Source organism: Diorhabda sublineata, chromosome 1 (genome assembly GCF_026230105.1).
Source record: "Diorhabda sublineata isolate icDioSubl1.1 chromosome 1, icDioSubl1.1, whole genome shotgun sequence".
In the NCBI taxonomy this organism is placed as follows: domain Eukaryota; kingdom Metazoa; phylum Arthropoda; class Insecta; order Coleoptera; family Chrysomelidae; genus Diorhabda; species Diorhabda sublineata.
Genome location: NC_079474.1, coordinates 33,131,487 through 33,151,162, shown reverse-complemented (window position 1 = coordinate 33,151,162; position 19,676 = coordinate 33,131,487). Strand labels below are relative to the sequence as shown.

Below are 19,676 nucleotides of genomic sequence, written 5' to 3'. Positions count from 1 at the left end.
AATTAATTTAGAAAACGTACTTACAGGATGAGATTATTTTTGGATATAAAATTCTCTATTTCTTTGGTCCACGGGTTTTTGAACGCCTTCCACTCGCTCTGTATCTTAATGAAACCACCGCTTTTCGTTCTAAATCTATACACTTCAGTCGTAACAGAATTTGTACTTTGTAAAGCCACTTTATGATAATCCGCCAAAGACTGAATATCCTCGTGGTGAAAATATTCATACATCGAAGTACCTAGTAGTTCTTGAGGAAGAAATCCCAAAACCAGAGTCGACCTGAAACCATTTCGTTTACCGGAATGTTTTAACTAAACCCCGTATCTACCTTTGGTCGATGAATAAAAACTTTCCGTCTAAAGCATGTCGAGATATGAATTGTATATGTCTAATATTATGCCTTCCTTGACAGTTGGCAGCAACTGTCGATATATGTGGAAGAATTCTTCCAACGGCAACTAAACACGATAAATTACATGTTTCCCCGTCTCCTTCTTCTTGTTCATCTAAACCAATTTTGGCTGGTGCCCACGATTTTAAGTAACCCGTACATTGAATAACGTTATATTTTTTATCTGGAATAGATTTTTTTTTGAAAACAGAAGTTAAATTATTGTATTTTAACCTGAATTGTATTTTTTCCGTCTATGGTAACCGGTAGTAGTGTCAGCTTCTTCTTTTACTTGTGAAGAAACATTACATTTCATTCTACAAAAAAATGAACGTCGAGCACCGGGGCATAAGCGGGACGCTCCTTGGGGAACGTCTGTTTTGACAGGAAGCATAGCTGGAAAAGATTACTACTAGATTGTGAATTAATAATCAATTTTTTTGTCTATTTCAAAATCTTGATCGACTTGGCAACGTTGTGTAAAATTCCTACTCTAACTATGTTTGGTAACAAAGTTGAATTTAAGCTTCAGGTATATACGATTAACTGATTTATAACTAAAAAATGAAAAATTCTTAATTATGATAAATAACTATTTCAGAAATTTCTTCAACTGTTTGTCAAATTACCAATAGTTTTATATTTCCCGCAAAAACTATCTTAACCTTGAAGATATTGTCGTGGGGTGCATAATAAGTTGCAGTGTTGCCAGGCTAAATAATTAGAAAGTATATCAAATATGAAATAATGAGACGATGAAAAATATCTGTTTCTCCTTATTTTAAATAAAATTTCCAACTTATCAAGCTATTTTCATAAAATAATCTTTATTCAAAAAACAGAGATATTAAAATATTTTTTATATGCTTCAAATATACACAAGTAGATAAAAAGCGTTGTTGTCGGATTTCCTAAAACGTGAGATTGATTAATTTAGTAGCTACTATTTTCAAAGAATTGCTTTATGTTAATGAACAAAATAAAAAAGTCGTGATTTAATACAAAGTATATTACCAAATGAGAAAAAAAAGTTAAGAATCACATACTTACTCTTGGCATCGATCAGTCTTTCTCTGGGGTTAATATCAGACGAAGACAACTGTTCTTTAACTTTGGCAACATCTTTTGGGTGTAAAATATCAAAAAGACTTTGGCCTAAAAGATCACCCTATAATAAAATATATCAGATTCTGCGGTCAAAAAGTGTAATATGGAAAACTGAAAAGAGAAAAATTTTTATTTTCTTTTTCAATTGAAGTAATTACCTGCGAATAATTGAGTACTTTTGACACAGATTCTGAAACGTATAAAATTCTACCTCGATCGCACCCAACTACGAATAAAAAACCATCAGCAGCCTAAAAATTGACGGGAAAACCAATTGAAAACCCCATTATTTTGATAACTCACCTGTAAAATGATGTGTTTTAATTCTTGATCAGATAGTAGTGATGGTTTATAATGACCTTCTGTATAGGAAGGTAGGGCCCCTCTAATAGACTTCAAATGTTGCACAGCCATTCTTAAAACAGTTAGTTTATCCAATTTTCTGGACATCGCGTGACACATCGGAACCATAGAAGAGAGCTCTGTGATGTAAGTGTTCATTTTATCCCTTCTACGTTTCTCAACTTCACTGTGGTTTTGTCTACAAAAACATGTTGTACATTTCCGAATATTTATATATTGAGTACAAAAATTTCGCTTATCTTGGGTTAATTGAAAATAATGCCGTATATTCGCGGTTGATTTATGTTTTCAATTATTTAAATATAAAAATTTGAATTGGGACTTTTGTAAAATCCATAATATCCTAAAATATGGTTATAAGACTTCAATATATGCAACCCAATGTGCATCTTCAGACAACAATATATGCAACCCAATATACAAAGTGTTGTTGACAGGTTTGTGACGGTTATGTATTTTCTTACTTAATGAAAGCGTATTATTGCATTTGAGTCTTTTTAAACTAGATGAAGGGACGTTTTATTATTTGAAATAAACCGCTTTGTATAGTTTTTTTTTTTAAATTTTTGCTAAATTTATATTATATATAAACAGAAATAATTAACATATGACAACATTGTAAATTCTGTCATAAATACGGTTGTGTCATGGTCACGATTAGATAAATAAATAAAAGTACATCCGTGTATATAATCGTTACATTCTTAGTTAAATCTCAATCTGTATACAAAATTAAATGAAATTATTGTTAGAAGTCAATGAACATTGATATATTTATTAAATTACATTCAAATTTAAGTACTAAAATGTAGCTGTTAAGGGTAGGTTTACAATTAAGAATAAAACTGAAAAATACGATGTTCAACTGAAACCGAATGCGAAAAAATTTATCCTTATCACATGTTTTTAAGATATAGTCCGTTATAAGTAATTCATTCCCAAGCTGATGCCTGACAGCCATTTTTTACAATATATGCGATAACATCTGCTGACACGTGGTCAATTTTTGAAGAACAGCGAAAATATTAATTTATTTGACAACATTAATGATATTTTCGAATGATGTAAAAAGATTAGTTGAAAATAATTGTTATATTATAGATTAGAACAAACAGTAGTTCAGTAATTTTAATGTCATAATATGAATATTCATTATAGCCGCGCTGTTGACAGATTTCCTTGTACTTTCACAAAAATTTGTTATTGATGTTATTTTTTTTTAGTTAATTACTTTTAATAATTAACTAATTAAATATTTTGGATTTTTTAAATAATATGAGACATATAAAATATAATGCAGGCATAATTTCTAATGGAAATTCAGTTGTTATTGTAATTTGTAGTAAAAAAATTTTACTTTCGTTGATGTAACATTAAAAAGTGATTTTAACGTTTATTGACATTTTCAATAATTAACAAACACCGTTTATTTTATTGAAATACGGTATAAATGCATCCAAGGATAAACATGAAAAGAATGCGTGGTGTTTATGGATACCGTTATTTGTATCAGACGATTACAACATAATGTAATATTATGTGAAAACATTTTTTTTCAAATGTCACTATTACTGATCTAATATAAAAATAAATAACTGTAATTATTTATGGGTGTTGTTCGTAAAAGAAACATTTTATTGCTATTAGATAATTGTTAATAGATTTTGAAGAAATCGAAATAATATTGAAATTTAAATATTATAGTAATAACTTGTACTAATATTAACTAAAAACAAATTTAGTTATTTTCTACTCTTTTAATTAAACAAATTTTAATAAAATACCTTCGTATACTCTAAAAATGATGTTCTATGACACTGGCTATCTGTCATAGAACAATTGGATATGTTTTGTGCTATATGTACTTTGTTTACAACGTTGCCAATTGATTCAAAATGATCTATCTTTTCCCTTTCCACTTACTAACTAATTCTAGAATTATAACAAATTCACGGAAGATTCTTATAAGTGTATATGATCTTTTCACTTTCAATTTAAATAATATAAAATTGCTAGATTTGAAAGTGGTTTTACTGGGTGGGCAACTAATAACGGCGGTCGGCTATATCTCAAGAACGGATTATATTACAGCTTAAGGGGAGGAAAAATTATAAAAATGGCGACGAGAAACACGAAGAAAGTATTTTCAGAGTTTTAGATCCACCACTAGAGGGCGTATTAGAAAATATGATATTTATTCAATTAAGTGGCACTTTATATACGATAATCGAAATCTTCAATAAATTCTAGGCAGTATAAAAGACGTAGGGGAGAGTGGGAACCTTACTATGAAAAAATGTTTTTAAGTCTGATTCTGCTTAGGCGATTTTTATAAATTTGATGTTGTTTGAAAGAGCTTTTGTCAAGCAGTTCAAAATATATAAATTCTAAGCAATTTAATTAGTTTGTAGGGCAATGTGACTGTTAACTTTTATTAGTATCAACGGTATAGTTATCATTTATGATAACCAAGTTATCAGAGTAGTATCCAACATGTACTCTATTTACAACGTTGCCAAATGGTCCTAAAAGTTTTATTTTATACCCTATCCTACTTACTAACAATAAACATCTGACAACAATGTATAAAAAAGTTTTTAAATAATCATATAAGCAAAACCTCGTAGCTTTATTTCTTCAAAAAACCCACAGATTACGACGTACTATGTAATGGATAATATATTTATTGAAAATTACGTAACGGATGAAGCCCTAGCGGGTTCAAGGTGGTCTGCATTTAAAACTTAACATATTATCTACTTAGATAGTGTGTATCTGTAAAAGTTCTATTCTCTAGGCCATTCGGAAATGTCATGAATGCATTTTTCCATTCACGCCTAGAAAACAGGCGCAGTGTCATTGAAGACAAGTTTAAAGTTAATGAAACAAATTGGAAAATTAGTTTTATACTTTTTCTTCAACTCAATCAATATAAATATATTTGATAATGAAGGATTCTCTAAAAAGAAGATATGTTTTAATACCGAGGCCGGCAACAAATTTTCTTAAAGACGAAAAAAGTGCGGCGTCATAATGAAATAAAAAAAAATTAGGAAAGGGATTCGAAAAAAGGTTCAAATTCTTCTTGCAGTTCGGAGATCGGGAAGGGTGCGTGGTCCTTTTGTCCGCAGTCCTTGAGAAGGCACTACAGGACGAAATCACAGGGTTTCAGGTCACGTAACCGAGCGGGTCACTCAACGAATCCTCGTCTGCCCAATCCCGCACACTTAATGCATAGTGCGACGAAGCTCCATCCTGCATAAAATGAGGGATGGATCGTTGTCCATTCGCCCACGTAAATCTTGGAGCATTTCCAGATAACTTTGACCTGTCACGCGACCCTAAAATTCAAAATCAACCTCGTGAAGTGCATGGAAGAGACAGGGACGCTAAATTAGAAAGCGCATTCAGCATTCTCCCGATAGCTGCACTGCGAATTGGTTCGACTGCTAAACTAACGGCCAGCAGCACTGTTTCCATATTTTCGTTAGTTATCACAGATACAGGTCGCTTAGAACGCGACGCGTCGGTAACAGAGCCCGTTTTTAAGAATTTCCGGTACGTCTTCCACATTTTTGAACGTTGTGGAAATTCGGTAAATCTAGTTTCGAAAACCGCGTTCGTACGCAGATACCACGTAACAAAAAAACTTTCTTGTATTGGTTATTTATTTTGAAAACGCCCGTTTTATCATGACACAGACACAACTGAGTGAAACACGAAGATGCTTCGCTTGAATCTTTTTCGACAGCGTTGCCAAATTTATGAGCGTCGTCGGACTTATGTCGACCTCTATATACAGTGGTATTTTCAAATTGGAACAAATTACATATAAATAGAAATCTTACTTTTTATTGTCGTCGTTTGATTTGATAGACTTATTATCTTCTCCGCCATCTTCCTTTCCTTCAATATCGTCGCTAAAACGTAAATGAGTTAGAAATTTGAAAATATGTGCAAAATAAATTAGAAACGGCGGACATATTTTCTACATACTATCTTCTATCAATAAAAATGTGATATTCTAAAGTCGATTATCTTCTTCTCAGGACTAACTACAAGTGATAGTTTTTTCCAAATTAACAAGTGTAATCGTAAAAAGAGACAACAATATAATTGATTTTAAGTTAATCACTGATCGTTCTAAAACTTGATTTTGACGTTACCGCATTTTGAGGTTATGTAAGCTTTATTTAATGTGTTGGTTGTAGAGAATTTTTGAATTGAACGTGTATTTATTGTTAAAAACAGTTCTTTTGAGAGCTATTTATTACATTTTATAATATCTAAAACATCAATAAGATTACAATGCTTATTTTACAAGGTGTTTTCAACCGATCCAACTACATTAGTAATTTTTATTTTTAAGTAACAATCTCAGTCAAAGTGAAATGTCGAATCAACTTTTGATTAAATTTCGACGATTCTAATTCTCAATTAATGTTAATAATCTACTGTATATTCTAAATGTACGAATAAAATGTTATTTAAAACATTTTTTAATAAAAATTATTTATATATTCCAAGAAAATGGCTCTTCATCTACGAATTCTAGGTTAAGTTACTTTGAAGTGTTTCTGCTTGGGTAGAAGTGTAAAAAGTAATAATGAAAAGTTTTTTTTAAAGCTGGACAATCGATTAAAGCTTAAATCATAGTTATAGATATTTTAATTTTACACAAAAATGTAAGATGTAATTATCATCATCCCCTAAACTATAGCTACTATAAATGTGTAAGTTTTACAACTTTTATTTGAAGGTTTTTCTTCAAGTTTTAACTGTATTTTTATAAATGTGACTATACTTAGACAATAGGTGATGTAGGAAAATAAATTTCAAGTAAATCTTCGAACACTAAACATGCGTAAAGTTCTAAGAAGCCTACAACATTGAACTTGGTAATTTTTTCTTAGAAATCATAACTCGAACACCTGTATAATATCAGAACTCCAACAAGTGTCCTTCTAGTTTCGAAACTTAATTATTGGGCGTTAATCGAATGGGAACGTGACTCATTATCCATCTTAGATGTTTGTTTTCAAGACTAATTGGTTGGTAGTTGTCAAAGAGGCACTAGTGGAGATTCTCCATTTCTATACATACATATTTACGTAGTCATTACGACATGTTTAAGATCGCTTATTCGGTAATAATCTTGAGTATGTGGAGCTTCAAAAACCATGAATTAATATTTGACCTATAGGTGGCGTTGGATAGTTCAAACTGCTTTTTATTAATTTAGTAACTTGAGATGAATAAATATTTTACATGACCACTCTGTACTTAAGCCGGGTTAGTGGTGAACAGGTGTTAATAATGATGAACTTTTATAAAATTGATCATATTATAGTAAATGGAGAAACAAATAAATAAATATTTTAGGTTATGTCGTATTATTTTCCTTAAAACATTAAGATTTAGAATCAATTTTATTAAATTTTGAAAATGATTGTGTTCTAAAGTGAACTTTTGTATCACATGTGAAATATATAAAAACCCAAATTGACAAATTAGAGTTAGTAAAGTTATTTTAGAAGTTTTTTTGGTTTTTTGTTCGATTGTATAATGATTTTTTAACTGATTGCTTGAATAATCACAAAGTTTTATCTGTCTTTTGCTTTGTTTTTGTGACTTGATTCTCACTATTTCCAGATCGCGTTTTTATTAACTATTGACCATAAAAAAGGTGTAATTGAGGAAGTTTTAAGTAATTTTGAAAAGTAGGGCGTCAAGGCAAAAGTTTTTACAAATATTTTATTGAAAACGCAGGAAAAGCATGAAATTGTGGACGCAACAAATTTGACAAAGGAAATAACCAACTTCGTGTTTGTTTTTATGTTCTAAAATCCCCCTGAAGAAGCCGTTGGACCTTAAAGTTGGTGAGGGGTCCTAGCGTACGCCCCCTTGGCTTTGCGGCATGAGGAGGGTGATCGGTGCAAAGGACAGCTCAGTGCTGATGAATGAATGGTACCTGAATCCTAATTAGGTATCGCGAACAACTCCTGCGAAATTCCAAAGTCTTTGCAAGAGCAGAGACCATGACAAATCCTCCTCGTTCCTCTGAAAGCTCTGAGTAAACAACACCACGGAACTCATTACCTCCAAAGCATCGATTTCGAAGCTCTAGTTGGTGTCTTTAAAGATGCTCAGCTCAAACACCGCCATATCACTGGTGTGGAAGGAAGTCCAATCTCCAACACTCCTCTACTCAAGGCTTCCAACCTAGAGGTTTAGGTAAAGCGAAAACCCCTGGTTCTACGCTAATCGATCAACGATTTAGTGCCAAATGCCCTTGCTGTATAGCCCGGTGTTAACTTCGGCGAACCGTAAGGGACGATCGAATCTGCAGCTGGCAGCGGGACAACGCGATACCGGATTCACGGAAGAACAGCTACTGGGCTTCTTAAACGAGGCGACGTGTGTCATCTTGCGATTTCCATCTAGCAGCGGAACCAAGCTACGTATTTCAATAACAAAACAAAGTGATGAACATGTTTGAAACATAATGGAAGAAGAGAACGGGCTACAGAAAAAGCCAGAAGCAAAATGAAACCCACAAAATTGTGGTGATGATGGATATGATGAACAACTGTTATTATTGAAATTCCTATTAACCTTACAAGTTATTTTATATACATATTTGTATTATTTAATATCAGATATGGTGTGTGGTTGATATTTCTGGCGAGATTCTTCATGGGATAGGACGACCAAGGGGACTACAGGCAATTGGGACTGATAACACCTCTTCATACTTATTAATTCAATATGTTATGAAGTTCCTATTTGTTAAGAAACTCATTGTAATGTTTGCTACTTACTGAAAATATGTTTTTCGTTTTCTGTTATTTGAACTTGATAAAGAGCTACTATCATCTAAAGCAGACGTCGAATTTTGATTTGACTGATATGATAAACTCGATGAGCAGGGGTCACTGAAACAACAAAAAGAAATTTTCTAAATCACATTTATTGAGGTTAAAAGCGATATTTGTATTGATTATTCAATTTTTTTTTGGATCTAATCATAATATCTATAAACAAAAACATAAAGGTACTGGTTTAGAACTGCAATGACCACCGGAAGAATGTAGTTATGTGTTTTATAGATCACGAAAAAGCTTTCGACAGAGTGCAACACCATAAACTCGTTCAAATATTCAGACAAATTGACATAGACAAGATATACGCTGTATTGAAACTAATCAGCTGTAGTTCAGAGTTGAAAACGAACTTTCAAAGGCACAGAGGTTCTCTCTCCATACATGTTTAACGTTTATTAGGAAAACATCTTTCAAGAAGTCTTCGATTCACAAAAATTAGGCTTCAAAGTATAAATGGCAACAACTTGAATGACCTCCAAAGGCTCTTGGATATAGTTGGTATACACAGTCGGCTTATGGGAATCAAATTATCAAAAATTGGGGGATAAGAACCACAGGAAAATGAATTCAGACCACCAGAGACAGGATAAAATGGTCAGAGATGATGGTCAACATCCTTGGATAGCAGAAGAAGATGTTGAATTAGTATGTGAAGCTTGAAAACTGGGAAAAGTCAGTAAATCATAAGATTAAAGAAGAAGAGGAAATTGTACAATATTAATGATGAAATTATGTTATGAATGTTTGTGCTGGTAGACAACAATACAAAGTTCCACCGCATTTCACACATACAGAAATTATTCAAACGAGGTTTTTCCCAATAAATGGATTGGAAGACGTGGAACGATCCAATGGCCGGCTAGATCCCCTGATTTGATTCCTCTCGATTACTTCTTATAGAGTTATTCAAAATCTAAAGTTTATTTCAGTAGGCCTGATAATAAGGCTGATTTAAAAGTTAGGATAACGGAAGAAATTAACAAAATAACTAGTGAGATCATAGAAAAAGTTGTACGAGAATTTTAAAATTTATTTTAATTTTTGAATGAAGATAACGGATTGTCTGAATTACTTTTTATCCTATATAATTGTTTTTAAATGTTTATGGATGAAATAAACAACTAAAATTTTGATTTTTTATTAGATTATTATGGGAAACAAATTTTTCAGATAATCCTCGTATAGTTAAAAAATAAAGAACTTCAACTATCTTTCAATTATGTTTTCCTAATATCTTCATCTAATCAAAATAGTAAAAATCTTCTTCCAAGTCTAAGGAAAAAGCTATTGGAGATGATTTATCGAAATTCACGATATAAAAAATAGAAATAAATAACTTTTAATGTTCAGTTAATAAAACATATATAGGGTGAAGCAAAAATATAGTTATCTACAGCTAATATGATATATAATACTCACTCTATCATACTGGGTAATTCATAATAACTGCGTTGATATGATTGCAATTCCTGTTGCACAATAACCGGTTTAAGTTCTTGCAAAGTGATAAAACTACCATCATCTTCGTCTGTTTCGTGTAAAAAACGCGAATTAGAAACTTCTCGAACTTCGAAATTTCTCGCCACCATTTCAAATTAAAAATTATCAACTATAGCGCGTTTACATAACAATATTTATTATGACACCGTGTATATATCTGTGTGACAACGTAAATACGTTCAACAGGTAGGAAATGAAGCGGAGTTCTTGACTAGTACGTGAGACATTGAAATGTACATTAAGTTCTTTTACGTTTGCAATTTATATCGGCAGATTAAAGCGGGTGTTGATTTTGATTTGAATTTTGCAATACGCATGTACTCGTATCTGCTTACGTTTTTTAACCATATTTTTTTGAATTGACGAATGGAAAAAGCTCGAAAGAAGCAAGAAATCTGTGTAAATTTTATTATCATTCTTGAGCCACGACGAAAATACTTTTCCTAGTTCTTTTAACTCGAGCGGATTGGTTCTTTTCGTACTTCACCGAATACCTTGATGATGGTGATGATGTGTTACGGATTTAATGATTTCTGAATATGTTTTGAGGAATATAAATCACTTTTTGGGCAATTTTTATTATGTTTTTATCTGTCTCAAGTATTTATTTCTATATAATTACAAGTAGCGTATTTCTGATGAAAGAAAAGTAAATTAGTTTGATATATTATTGTTTATTCCCACATTTTTGTATTTGAAGTTATGAAACAGCATTATACTTTGCCTTTTTTATAGTTACATCAACTCCAGCGGCTTGTTTCTTTTCAAACTTCTTTTTTGGATCGAAAACCCCGCTTGTTTTGATGATTTACATTTCTAGTAAGTGCCGATGGAATGATTTTTGGAAAAAAAATATATATTATTTCGTCCGAGATATTCACGTGCTGCTCACGTACTAATCATTGTTTTAGTTCACTATTTCTGTCGAAAAAAAAACGGTTTATTTGAGTAATACAAAGTGAATAGAGGCTTTTCTTTCTTTGGTAATGCTGTAATCAAAGTTTCCTTCATGTGTTTCATCATTTTTATTAATATTTAGATAAACTCTTGAGGCAAACATTACCACTCATGTTCAATAGCCAGCTTTAGGTCTTAACGTGTTACTAGGATCTGATTTTTAGCGTTAACATTTATCATCATATACGTATCACCTTGGATTAAGGCCTTATTAGCCATTCCACATCTGGCATTGCAAGTTATACCACCTGAATATATACACCGTGTTCTTGGGTAGGTAAACGATGACGAAGCTCGGATACAGTCCATGATCTAAATCGTTGTTCTTGACCTCAATAGATTTTTTTGTATCTATCGATTCCAAGATTATTTTGAGACTGAACCGAAAACTTCTTTGCTAGAATGTTCAATAAATTTGAACACGAACAAATTGATGTCGTGCTTGGCGATTCTCGGGGGCTTTGCATCATTAACAAGCTCCTCCCATTAGTTTAACATTAGCTACGGACATTACTAAGTCGATGGTACATCCAGATACTAGTCAAGTCAGACCAAACTGGTCAAAAGCTCAAATTTTTAAAACTGGTCAAAATTTGTGATTCTAATTTGGATTTGTAAGAAGTATATCATGAGTTTTTACATGAAAATTATTGTTTATAAACATAAACTTGCTTAAAAATAAAAATTTGATCCCTTTTACGTATATAACCAGTACGACCCAATATTCTTAATATCTAAATGTATCTCGGTGGTACACGCAGGCCTTTTATGCATGGAAGTGATTCCTTCCAATGTTCACAGTGTCGTAAGCTTTCTGAAAATCTATGAAAACTGAGTAAGACAGGTCAGATTCATACCAAATTCTTTGCGTTTGACTCAGTGTGAAAATATGGTCTAAGACTGATCTTCCAGATGTGAACCCGCGTTGGTAGTTTCCGAACAAGCTTTCTCTATATGGTTAGGGCTTTCTTTGGTTCTTCTTCATATTTTTTCATTGCACTTTTATTATCTTTGGAGCATTTGCCTTAATACAGATAAATTTGAATGAGGATGTCTAGCCACGAGTTGACTCAAACCGATATTTCAACATGAACGGACTCATTGTATGTTTCATAGGCAGTTTTTATCTAAAATCAAAACCTAACCTAACCACCGGAGTAGGTTCTGCAATATGAATGCCGTCCCCTCTTACTGTCCAATGGACAATCAACTGTACAAGGCTAAAGACGACTTCCTTCTCTCTCCCAAGTCTCTGGATAATTTCCATGATGTAATGCGTAATGGATCTTTTCAAAATATGTCGATATACCCACATTTCGAAAGATCCCAATCTTTTTAAAGTAGCCTTGGTTGTGGTCCAAGCCTCTACACCAAAGAACAAAGCAACTAAGTTGGAATATCTGAATTCACCACCACCACACCAACTCTCACAATTAGAGTGTCTGACGCGCGTTATTTCCAGTCTCTGAAGATGATAACTTGGTTAAACGAAACGAAACGATTATCTTTGGTGGTATTTAAACGCCAAACTCTTTCCATCCATGATATGTATGACTTGACCGTTTATCGTTAAGCTCACTAGATGTTGACTTTTGCTATTAATCATTCATTTGTTTTTTTAATTCTTCATTTGTCATTTATATTTTTTGCATAATATTTTGCATTTCTTCATTGTTATTTGCTATAATAACTGTATATTATGTTGTTGATTGCAACTCCTTTGATTTTGATACCGTCTGCTAGTTGCTTTTCTAAATTTTTCTTCGGAGATAAGTTTGTTCAAGAAAATTTGTTTATATTAGTAAGGAAAGTTTGGTTAGGGAAATGCGGGTTATTTGAAAATGAAACTTAAGAGGTGTGTTCATTTTTTTCCACGCTATTTTATATAAAGCTGTCATTTCAAATAACAAACCTGTAATATACGCCATGTTTTGAAAAATTTTCCAATGAAAATATGTCAGATGTTATAATTCGCGTAATATCAACTTATTCAAATGAAATTTATTTAAAATTTTGTTATTATGTATGCACATGAAACGGCGATGTTTGTTTTTCAATTTATTGTTGGACCTAACGATTTATTGGAATTAAAGGTCGTTGATAAATATCCCATTGTTCTGTTATACATACAATTACGTCAAAAAATTACCGGAAATTCGAAGATAATTAGATTTTTCGAAAAATTATCAAAAACTTTTTCATAAAGTGACAAAAAGCCATCTACATTATTGATAACTTGATCAAGAAAAGAAATATGAAAATAGAAACAGAAACAATTAAAAGAGTCACAAAAATTATAAAAAAAAATCCAATAAACTTTTTTTTTTTTCATAAAACTCATGAAAAATTCTTTTTCTTTGTACCGTGTCCGTAATCGGATAGATACGATCTCAACTAATGGGTTACACCAACGTTACCAGCCAATTGTTCGCTCCTGAAGACAACCAATGAAATCAATGAATTTGAAGTCATCTGATAGAAGGCAACCAATCAGTACAACATTATACTGAAAATAGGAAACAGCACTCAAAGTTCGGCTGCATTAAGTTCCGAAGAAATAACGAAAATGATGAAATTGACAATCAAAACAATGGAATGAAAAGGAAAAACCGACTCCGAAGAAGACAAAGACTGTTCCATCTACAGGCAAGATCTTGTCGTCGGTTTTTTGTGGTGTACGTGGGATAATTTTTATTGACTATCAACGACGAACTTACTGCAATATTTGATCGAAGAAATTAACCCTCCAGTACCCGCATCCGGTCTGTGGGACCGTCGCGTCGCGGCATTATGTGCATTTGCTTTAAGCAATCAAAAGTCGGTTTCGGCCCCGTTCGACGTTAGTTCAGCGGGATAGCATTTGTTGAGTATGAGAGGGAGGATGAAGAGGATTTTGACGACTTTCCTTCAGATTCAGACGAAGATGTCTTGGAGACGAGGCAAGATGATTCAAACACAGAACAAGAAATTTCTGATCAGTAGGATGCAACTGAAGAGGAAGGAACTGTAAACTTATCTGTAGGTAAGGATGGTAAAACGGTTCCGCCGAAAAATATTAGACGGAGGACCGAGATTATAATAACAAGACTTCCAATTTCAAGGTTATCCACAAAATCATTGAAGCAGCCCTTAGAAATATGGAAATATTTCATCAGTGATCCAATGTTGGACATTGTAGTCGAAAGCACCAATAATCACTAACAAAGCTGAAATTCAGACTCTGATGGGATTGTTATATCATGCTGGTATATTGAAAGCTAATCATCTAAATACTGTTGTGAAAATTTTTCGTCTAACAATGTCTCTAAACCGCTTTTTACTGGCTGCCTTGCGTTTTGATGATAAAACCACACGACCACAAAGGAGGGAACTTGACAAACTTGCCGCAATAAGAGAATATTTTGACGTATTTGTCGAGAATTGTAAAAGTGGTTACAGTATGTCAGAATATGTCACGGTCGACGAAAAGTTAGAGGATTTTCGTGGTCGATGTAGCTTCAGACAGTATATTCCATCAAAACCTAATAAAAACGGAATCAAAATTTTTGCCCTTTCAGACGCCCGGACATATTACACCGCTAATCTCAAGGTTTATGTAGGAAAGCAACCGCCGGGACCCTTTGATAGAAGCAATTCTCCGGGAGACATTGTTATGCGAATTTGTGAACCAATATATGGCTCAGGCCGAAATGTAACTTTAGATAATTGGTTTACCAATCTAAATTTAGTTAACCAGTTGCTAGAAAAAAAGCTGACAGTAATGGGAACTATTAGAAAGAACAAACGCGGGATACCATCTGAATTTGCAAATACTGTAAAACGTCCGCTGCATACAAGCATGTTTGCTTTCAGGAAAGAATATACTTTAGTGTCCCATATTCCAAAAAAAAAATAAAAATGTTTTATTACTATGTAGTGTCCACCATGATGATCCCATAGATCAGTGCTCCGCAACCGGTGTGCCGCCGCTTGAAATTACACAACATATTTATTTTAATGCAATGTACTCTAATACAAATTTACAATTTATAAAAACGAATTGTATATACTTACTATATTTCAATGCAAAACCATAAATAAAATAACAATTGTTTAGCACACTAAATAGAAGATGGACTCTGTAGTCTGGGTCGTAGTGAAAACTTTACATTTTCAAGCATAAATACAATGTTACAACAAGAGCTCAAACGCCGTAGCAGCTAGATCGAACTTGTATTGTGGTAGATTAAATTTGCGAATACGGCTCTAACTAAAAATGTCATCACAACCAATAGAAACGCTCCTAACCACCTGCACAATGTTTATATCGACTGTTCCTGAAAAATAGTGATTGCGCAGAATTCAATAGTCAGCAGACAGCGTTGTTTAGGATTTAGAACGAACCTAATATAATATTGTCAGTGTTAGATACGAATTTCTACTGGACACATACAACCAGATCACTTTTTACCCCTATAAATTAAATCGCAGAAATTTATAAATTAACCATTCGTGTTTGTTATTAACGTGATTTATTTTTGTGCCCATTTCAATATGGATAAATTTTTATTTGGAAAACAATCTACTTCTCCGGCAGAAGATGATGAACCTTGCACAAGCAGTATTGCTAAGAAAAGAAAGATTGTGAATAGAAAATACTCCGAAGACTACATTCGTTATGGCTTTTATTGGTGCGGCGATGAAGCGGCTCCGAAACCATTATGTGTAATTTGCAACGAACAATTAACAAACGACTCAATGGTGCCCAGTAAACTAAATCGCCATCTAACTTCAAAACATCCGAATTGTGCTAAAAAGGATATGTCATATTTTCAATGGCTTTTGGCTCAAAATTTAAAACAAAAAAAATTTATGATGTCGACCGTATCTGTTTCCGATAAAGCATTAGAAGCTAGCTATTACATTGCAAAATTAATAGCTCGTGAAAAGAAACCTCATACTATTGGAGAAAAACTTATTAAACCAGCATGTATGGAAATTGTGCGAGTTATGCTTGGACCTAAAGAGGTTCAGGAAGTGAGTAAGGTTTCACTGTCAGCTGAAACTATTAAAAGACGTATTGGCGACATGTCAACAGATATTTTGAACACGCTTATTTTGAAATTGATCGCAGCTAACAATTTTGCTCTTCAAATTGACGAGTCAACGGATATTAAAAATCAAGCACAATTAATTGCAATTGTACGTTTTGTTGACGAAGATTGCATAAAAGAAAACTTTTTATTTTGTAAAAAACCGGCAATACAATTTACACATTGCTGCATACATCGGGAAGTATTGATGGTGAAGAATTTACCAGAACAACTTTTAAAAACTATGAATGAATGCATCAAAATTATAAATTTTATTAAATCAAGAGCTTTAAATACAAGAATTTTCGAAATGCTTTGTGAAGAAATGGGTTCAGAACATAAATCTTTATTATTTTATACTGAACTACGTTGGTTATCCCGAGAAAAAGTGTTGGCTAGATTGTTTGAACTTTGCTGTGAAGTGCATCAGTTTTTACTAAATCAAAATATGCCCGAACTCGGCCAGCACTTCGAAGATAACAGTTGGATCGCCAAACTTGCATATATGGCTGACATTTTCGACCATCTTAATGAACTTAATAGAAAAACGCAAGGTCCGAATGAAAATTTATTAACCTGTTCCGACAAATTGCAAGGGTTCAAAAATAAACTGGAACTTTGGCAGAATGAACTAAGTAACAAACAACTCTTTAGAAACGTTTCAAAGGGTTCATAATGCAATAATTGAAAATAGGCAATTAATTATCGATCTGGCCCAATCCCATTTCATTCGATTAAAAGTGAAGAATATGATTGGATTCGCAATCCTTTTGCAACTAATGCAAAAAAATCTGTTGATGCATTTTCTCTTAAATTTAAAGAAGAGTTTATTGAACTGAGTAACGACGGGACGTTAAAACTACATTTTGGAGAAGTTCCATTGGATGTTTTCTGGATTTCGGTTAAGAATGAATATCCTCAAATTTCAAAACAGGCTATTTCAATTTTAATCCCCTTTTCAACAACATATTCATGCGAACAAAGCTTTTCGACACTTGTTTTAATTCAAAATGATAAGCGGTCTTGCTTAAAAAATCTCGATCAAGAACTTCGAGTTGCACTATCAAATATCGAGCCCAATATAAAATACTTGTGTTCCTTGAAACAAGCTCAAGTATCACATTAATTACCCTTTTTGCCTATTTTTTTGTATTATTGTAGTTTTGTAATTAATTATATATGTTATGTACATATAATAACTTAAATATGTAAAATAAAACGAATTAAAATATTAATTAATGTATTATTTTCTGATGTGTATACGTGTTGTTTTATTATATTTATACCTATTAAATTTGGTGTACCGTGAAAATCAGAAAAAGCTTTTGGTGTGCCACGAATAAAAAAACGTTGCGGAGCACTGCCATAGATGAAGAAAGTCAAAAATCTGAAATTATATTATTTTACAATCATACCAAAGGCGGTGTAGATATAGTCGACCAGTTATGCATAATTGTGCTCGAAACACACAGAGATGGCCTTTAGTAATATTCTACTCAAGCCTAAACGTCGCAGGAATTAATTATTTCCTGATATATTCTGTCGCAATTCGATGGAGATGGTGCGTCTACATTTACTTATCCGATCGACGGTGCACATACGTAGATTTCTAGGAAATAGGCGGCCATAAGTCGAAATTCCAATAATCGACTAATGACAAACAATTTTTTTCCTGGAATAGTAGAATACCTGACGAACAATAGCCAACCCCACCCATTTGATTGTCGCACTTACTGCACGTGAAAGTTCTTGACGCCCTTTTCGTATATCATTTTCAGGTAAGCCTTTATTAAATTAATATGAAATTGTATTAAATATATTGTCAATAAATGACTTAATGAGCCGTCAATAATACCCTTTTTTATAAATGTTTTTTCTTTATTTTTCAATTTCAATCGAAAAAAAAAACTTTACTTCCGCACCTTTCCGAGTTACATTTTTAATTTCATTATATAGTATAAAGTTTTATAAAGAAAACTGCTTAAAATCAGCTGCTAGTTTTCGCTAGTTTTAAAAATAAACGAGTTTGAAATTTTTTTGACAAAAATAGGAAAAAATCGGATTCTATGTTTTTGGGTTAATATTATTTTTTTATTGTTATAGGTTCACCTGGCTGCTCGGGGGTGACAATGTTGGACGACCTACTAAATCTTTTACCGAATCTAGCGAAAGAACAAAGAGAAGAAAAACTGAAGGAGTCCGCGCATCTTACGACGAAGAAGTAATTGTTCACGCGGCACAAGTAATTTTACAAACAAAGAAACGCGTCTGCTGTTTTAAAAGACATTACAATTTCTTCTGTGTCTGCCAGTGATTGTAAAAACATTCAAAGTCTAAAGAAATAGAGCCCCTTACTCCTCTGCAAGCACTGACAATGTTTGTTGAAGCCGATTTGACCAGAAGACAGTACGAAATTATTCGAGCAACGAACAAAAGATTCTATCCACATTATGAATTATTATTGAAGACCAAAGAAGATTGCTACCCACCCAAGGAGTCATTACGAGTGACGTCTACCTGCGCAGAAGGAAACCTACAATCTTTGTTGGATCACACTGTAACCAGATTATCCCTCTTCTTAGAAGAAGCCTTACTCGCACTTGATGCCGTTTAAAGGAACTCGTTACTGTTGCAAATGGGGTTGTGACGGCTCTCAACAAGCCCAGTTTAAACAAAGACTCTCAAACGAAGATGAATCTGATGCTAATATTTTTATAAGCTCATTTGTGCCTCTACGAATTGTGGCAAAATCCAACTCCATCTTCACCTAGATATTACCGTCCAATAAGATTTAGATTCGTGAAAGAATCTACGGACATCATAAAAGAAGAAATCAATTATGTAAAGAATAGTGTAAACTCATTAAACTTGACGAAAGTTGACCTCAATGGAGAGAATTTTTTTTTCAACATAGTTTTAAAATGACTATGGTTGATGGACAGGTCTGCAATGCAGCTACAGACCCCAAATCGACCAGCAGATGTTATATATGTGGAGCTGCATCAAAAGATTTTAATGATTTAACAAAAAAAAAATGATGTATGCTCTGAAGCTCTGGAATTTGACCTTACACGCAAGAATCCGGATATTCGAAAGTGTGCTGCATTTAGCATATAAATTGCCCGTGAAAAAATATCGCGAGAGACGAACCGAAGAAGAAAAAAATCTAGAAAAGCAGAAGAAACTTGATATTCAGCAAAGATTTAGAGAGGAGTCAGGTCGATATGCCAAAAAGTAATTTCGGAAACACAAACGATGGAAATACCAGCAGAAGATTCTTCGAGAACCCTGAATTGGCTGCAGAAATCACTGGGATAAGTTATGACTTGATTATTATATTAAAAGTGATATTAGAAGCCATATCAAGCGGCCATAAGATTGACGTAGCAAAATATGATA

The 19,676-nt window shown here is 33.0% G+C and overlaps 2 protein-coding genes across 2 annotated transcripts; one reads left to right on the top strand and one right to left on the bottom strand.

Annotated features, from left to right (window-relative positions):
• Positions 1–20: 20 nt before the first annotated feature.
• Positions 21–10,350, bottom strand: LOC130447932 (protein cycle). The gene is made up of 9 exons (XM_056784989.1): positions 10,168–10,350; positions 8,686–8,799; positions 5,713–5,784; positions 1,805–2,042; positions 1,660–1,752; positions 1,445–1,562; positions 629–790; positions 332–578; positions 21–282 (listed from the first exon to the last, which is right to left on the bottom strand). Exons 1-9 carry the CDS (start codon positions 10,335–10,337, stop codon positions 21–23), a joined length of 1,476 nt encoding a protein of 491 aa, XP_056640967.1. The 5' UTR covers positions 10,338–10,350.
• A 5,388-nt stretch (positions 10,351–15,738) lies between these two features.
• On the top strand, positions 15,739–18,502 carry LOC130441319 (protein FAM200B-like). The gene is made up of 2 exons (XM_056774980.1): positions 15,739–16,432; positions 18,381–18,502. The coding sequence occupies exons 1-2, from the start codon at positions 15,739–15,741 to the stop codon at positions 18,500–18,502; spliced, it is 816 nt and encodes a 271-aa protein (XP_056630958.1).
• The last annotated feature ends 1,174 nt before the right edge of the window (positions 18,503–19,676 follow it).

Bases quoted from the DNA above. Each gene is read 5' to 3' on its own strand.
- LOC130447932 (XM_056784989.1), bottom strand. From the start codon at position 10,337: ATGGTGGCGAGAAATTTCGAAGTTCGAGAAGTTTCTAATTCGCGTTTT. The intron at 579-628 runs GTTAAAATACAA...AATCTATTCCAG, and splicing joins ACGGAAAAAATACAATTCAG to ATAAAAAATATAACGTTATT. The intron at 283-331 runs GTAGATACGGGG...AAATGGTTTCAG, and splicing joins TTTTTATTCATCGACCAAAG to GTCGACTCTGGTTTTGGGAT.
- LOC130441319 (XM_056774980.1), top strand. From the start codon at position 15,739: ATGGATAAATTTTTATTTGGAAAACAATCTACTTCTCCGGCAGAAGAT. The intron at 16,433-18,380 runs GTAAAAAACCGG...TTATTGTTATAG, and splicing joins AAAAGAAAACTTTTTATTTT to GTTCACCTGGCTGCTCGGGG.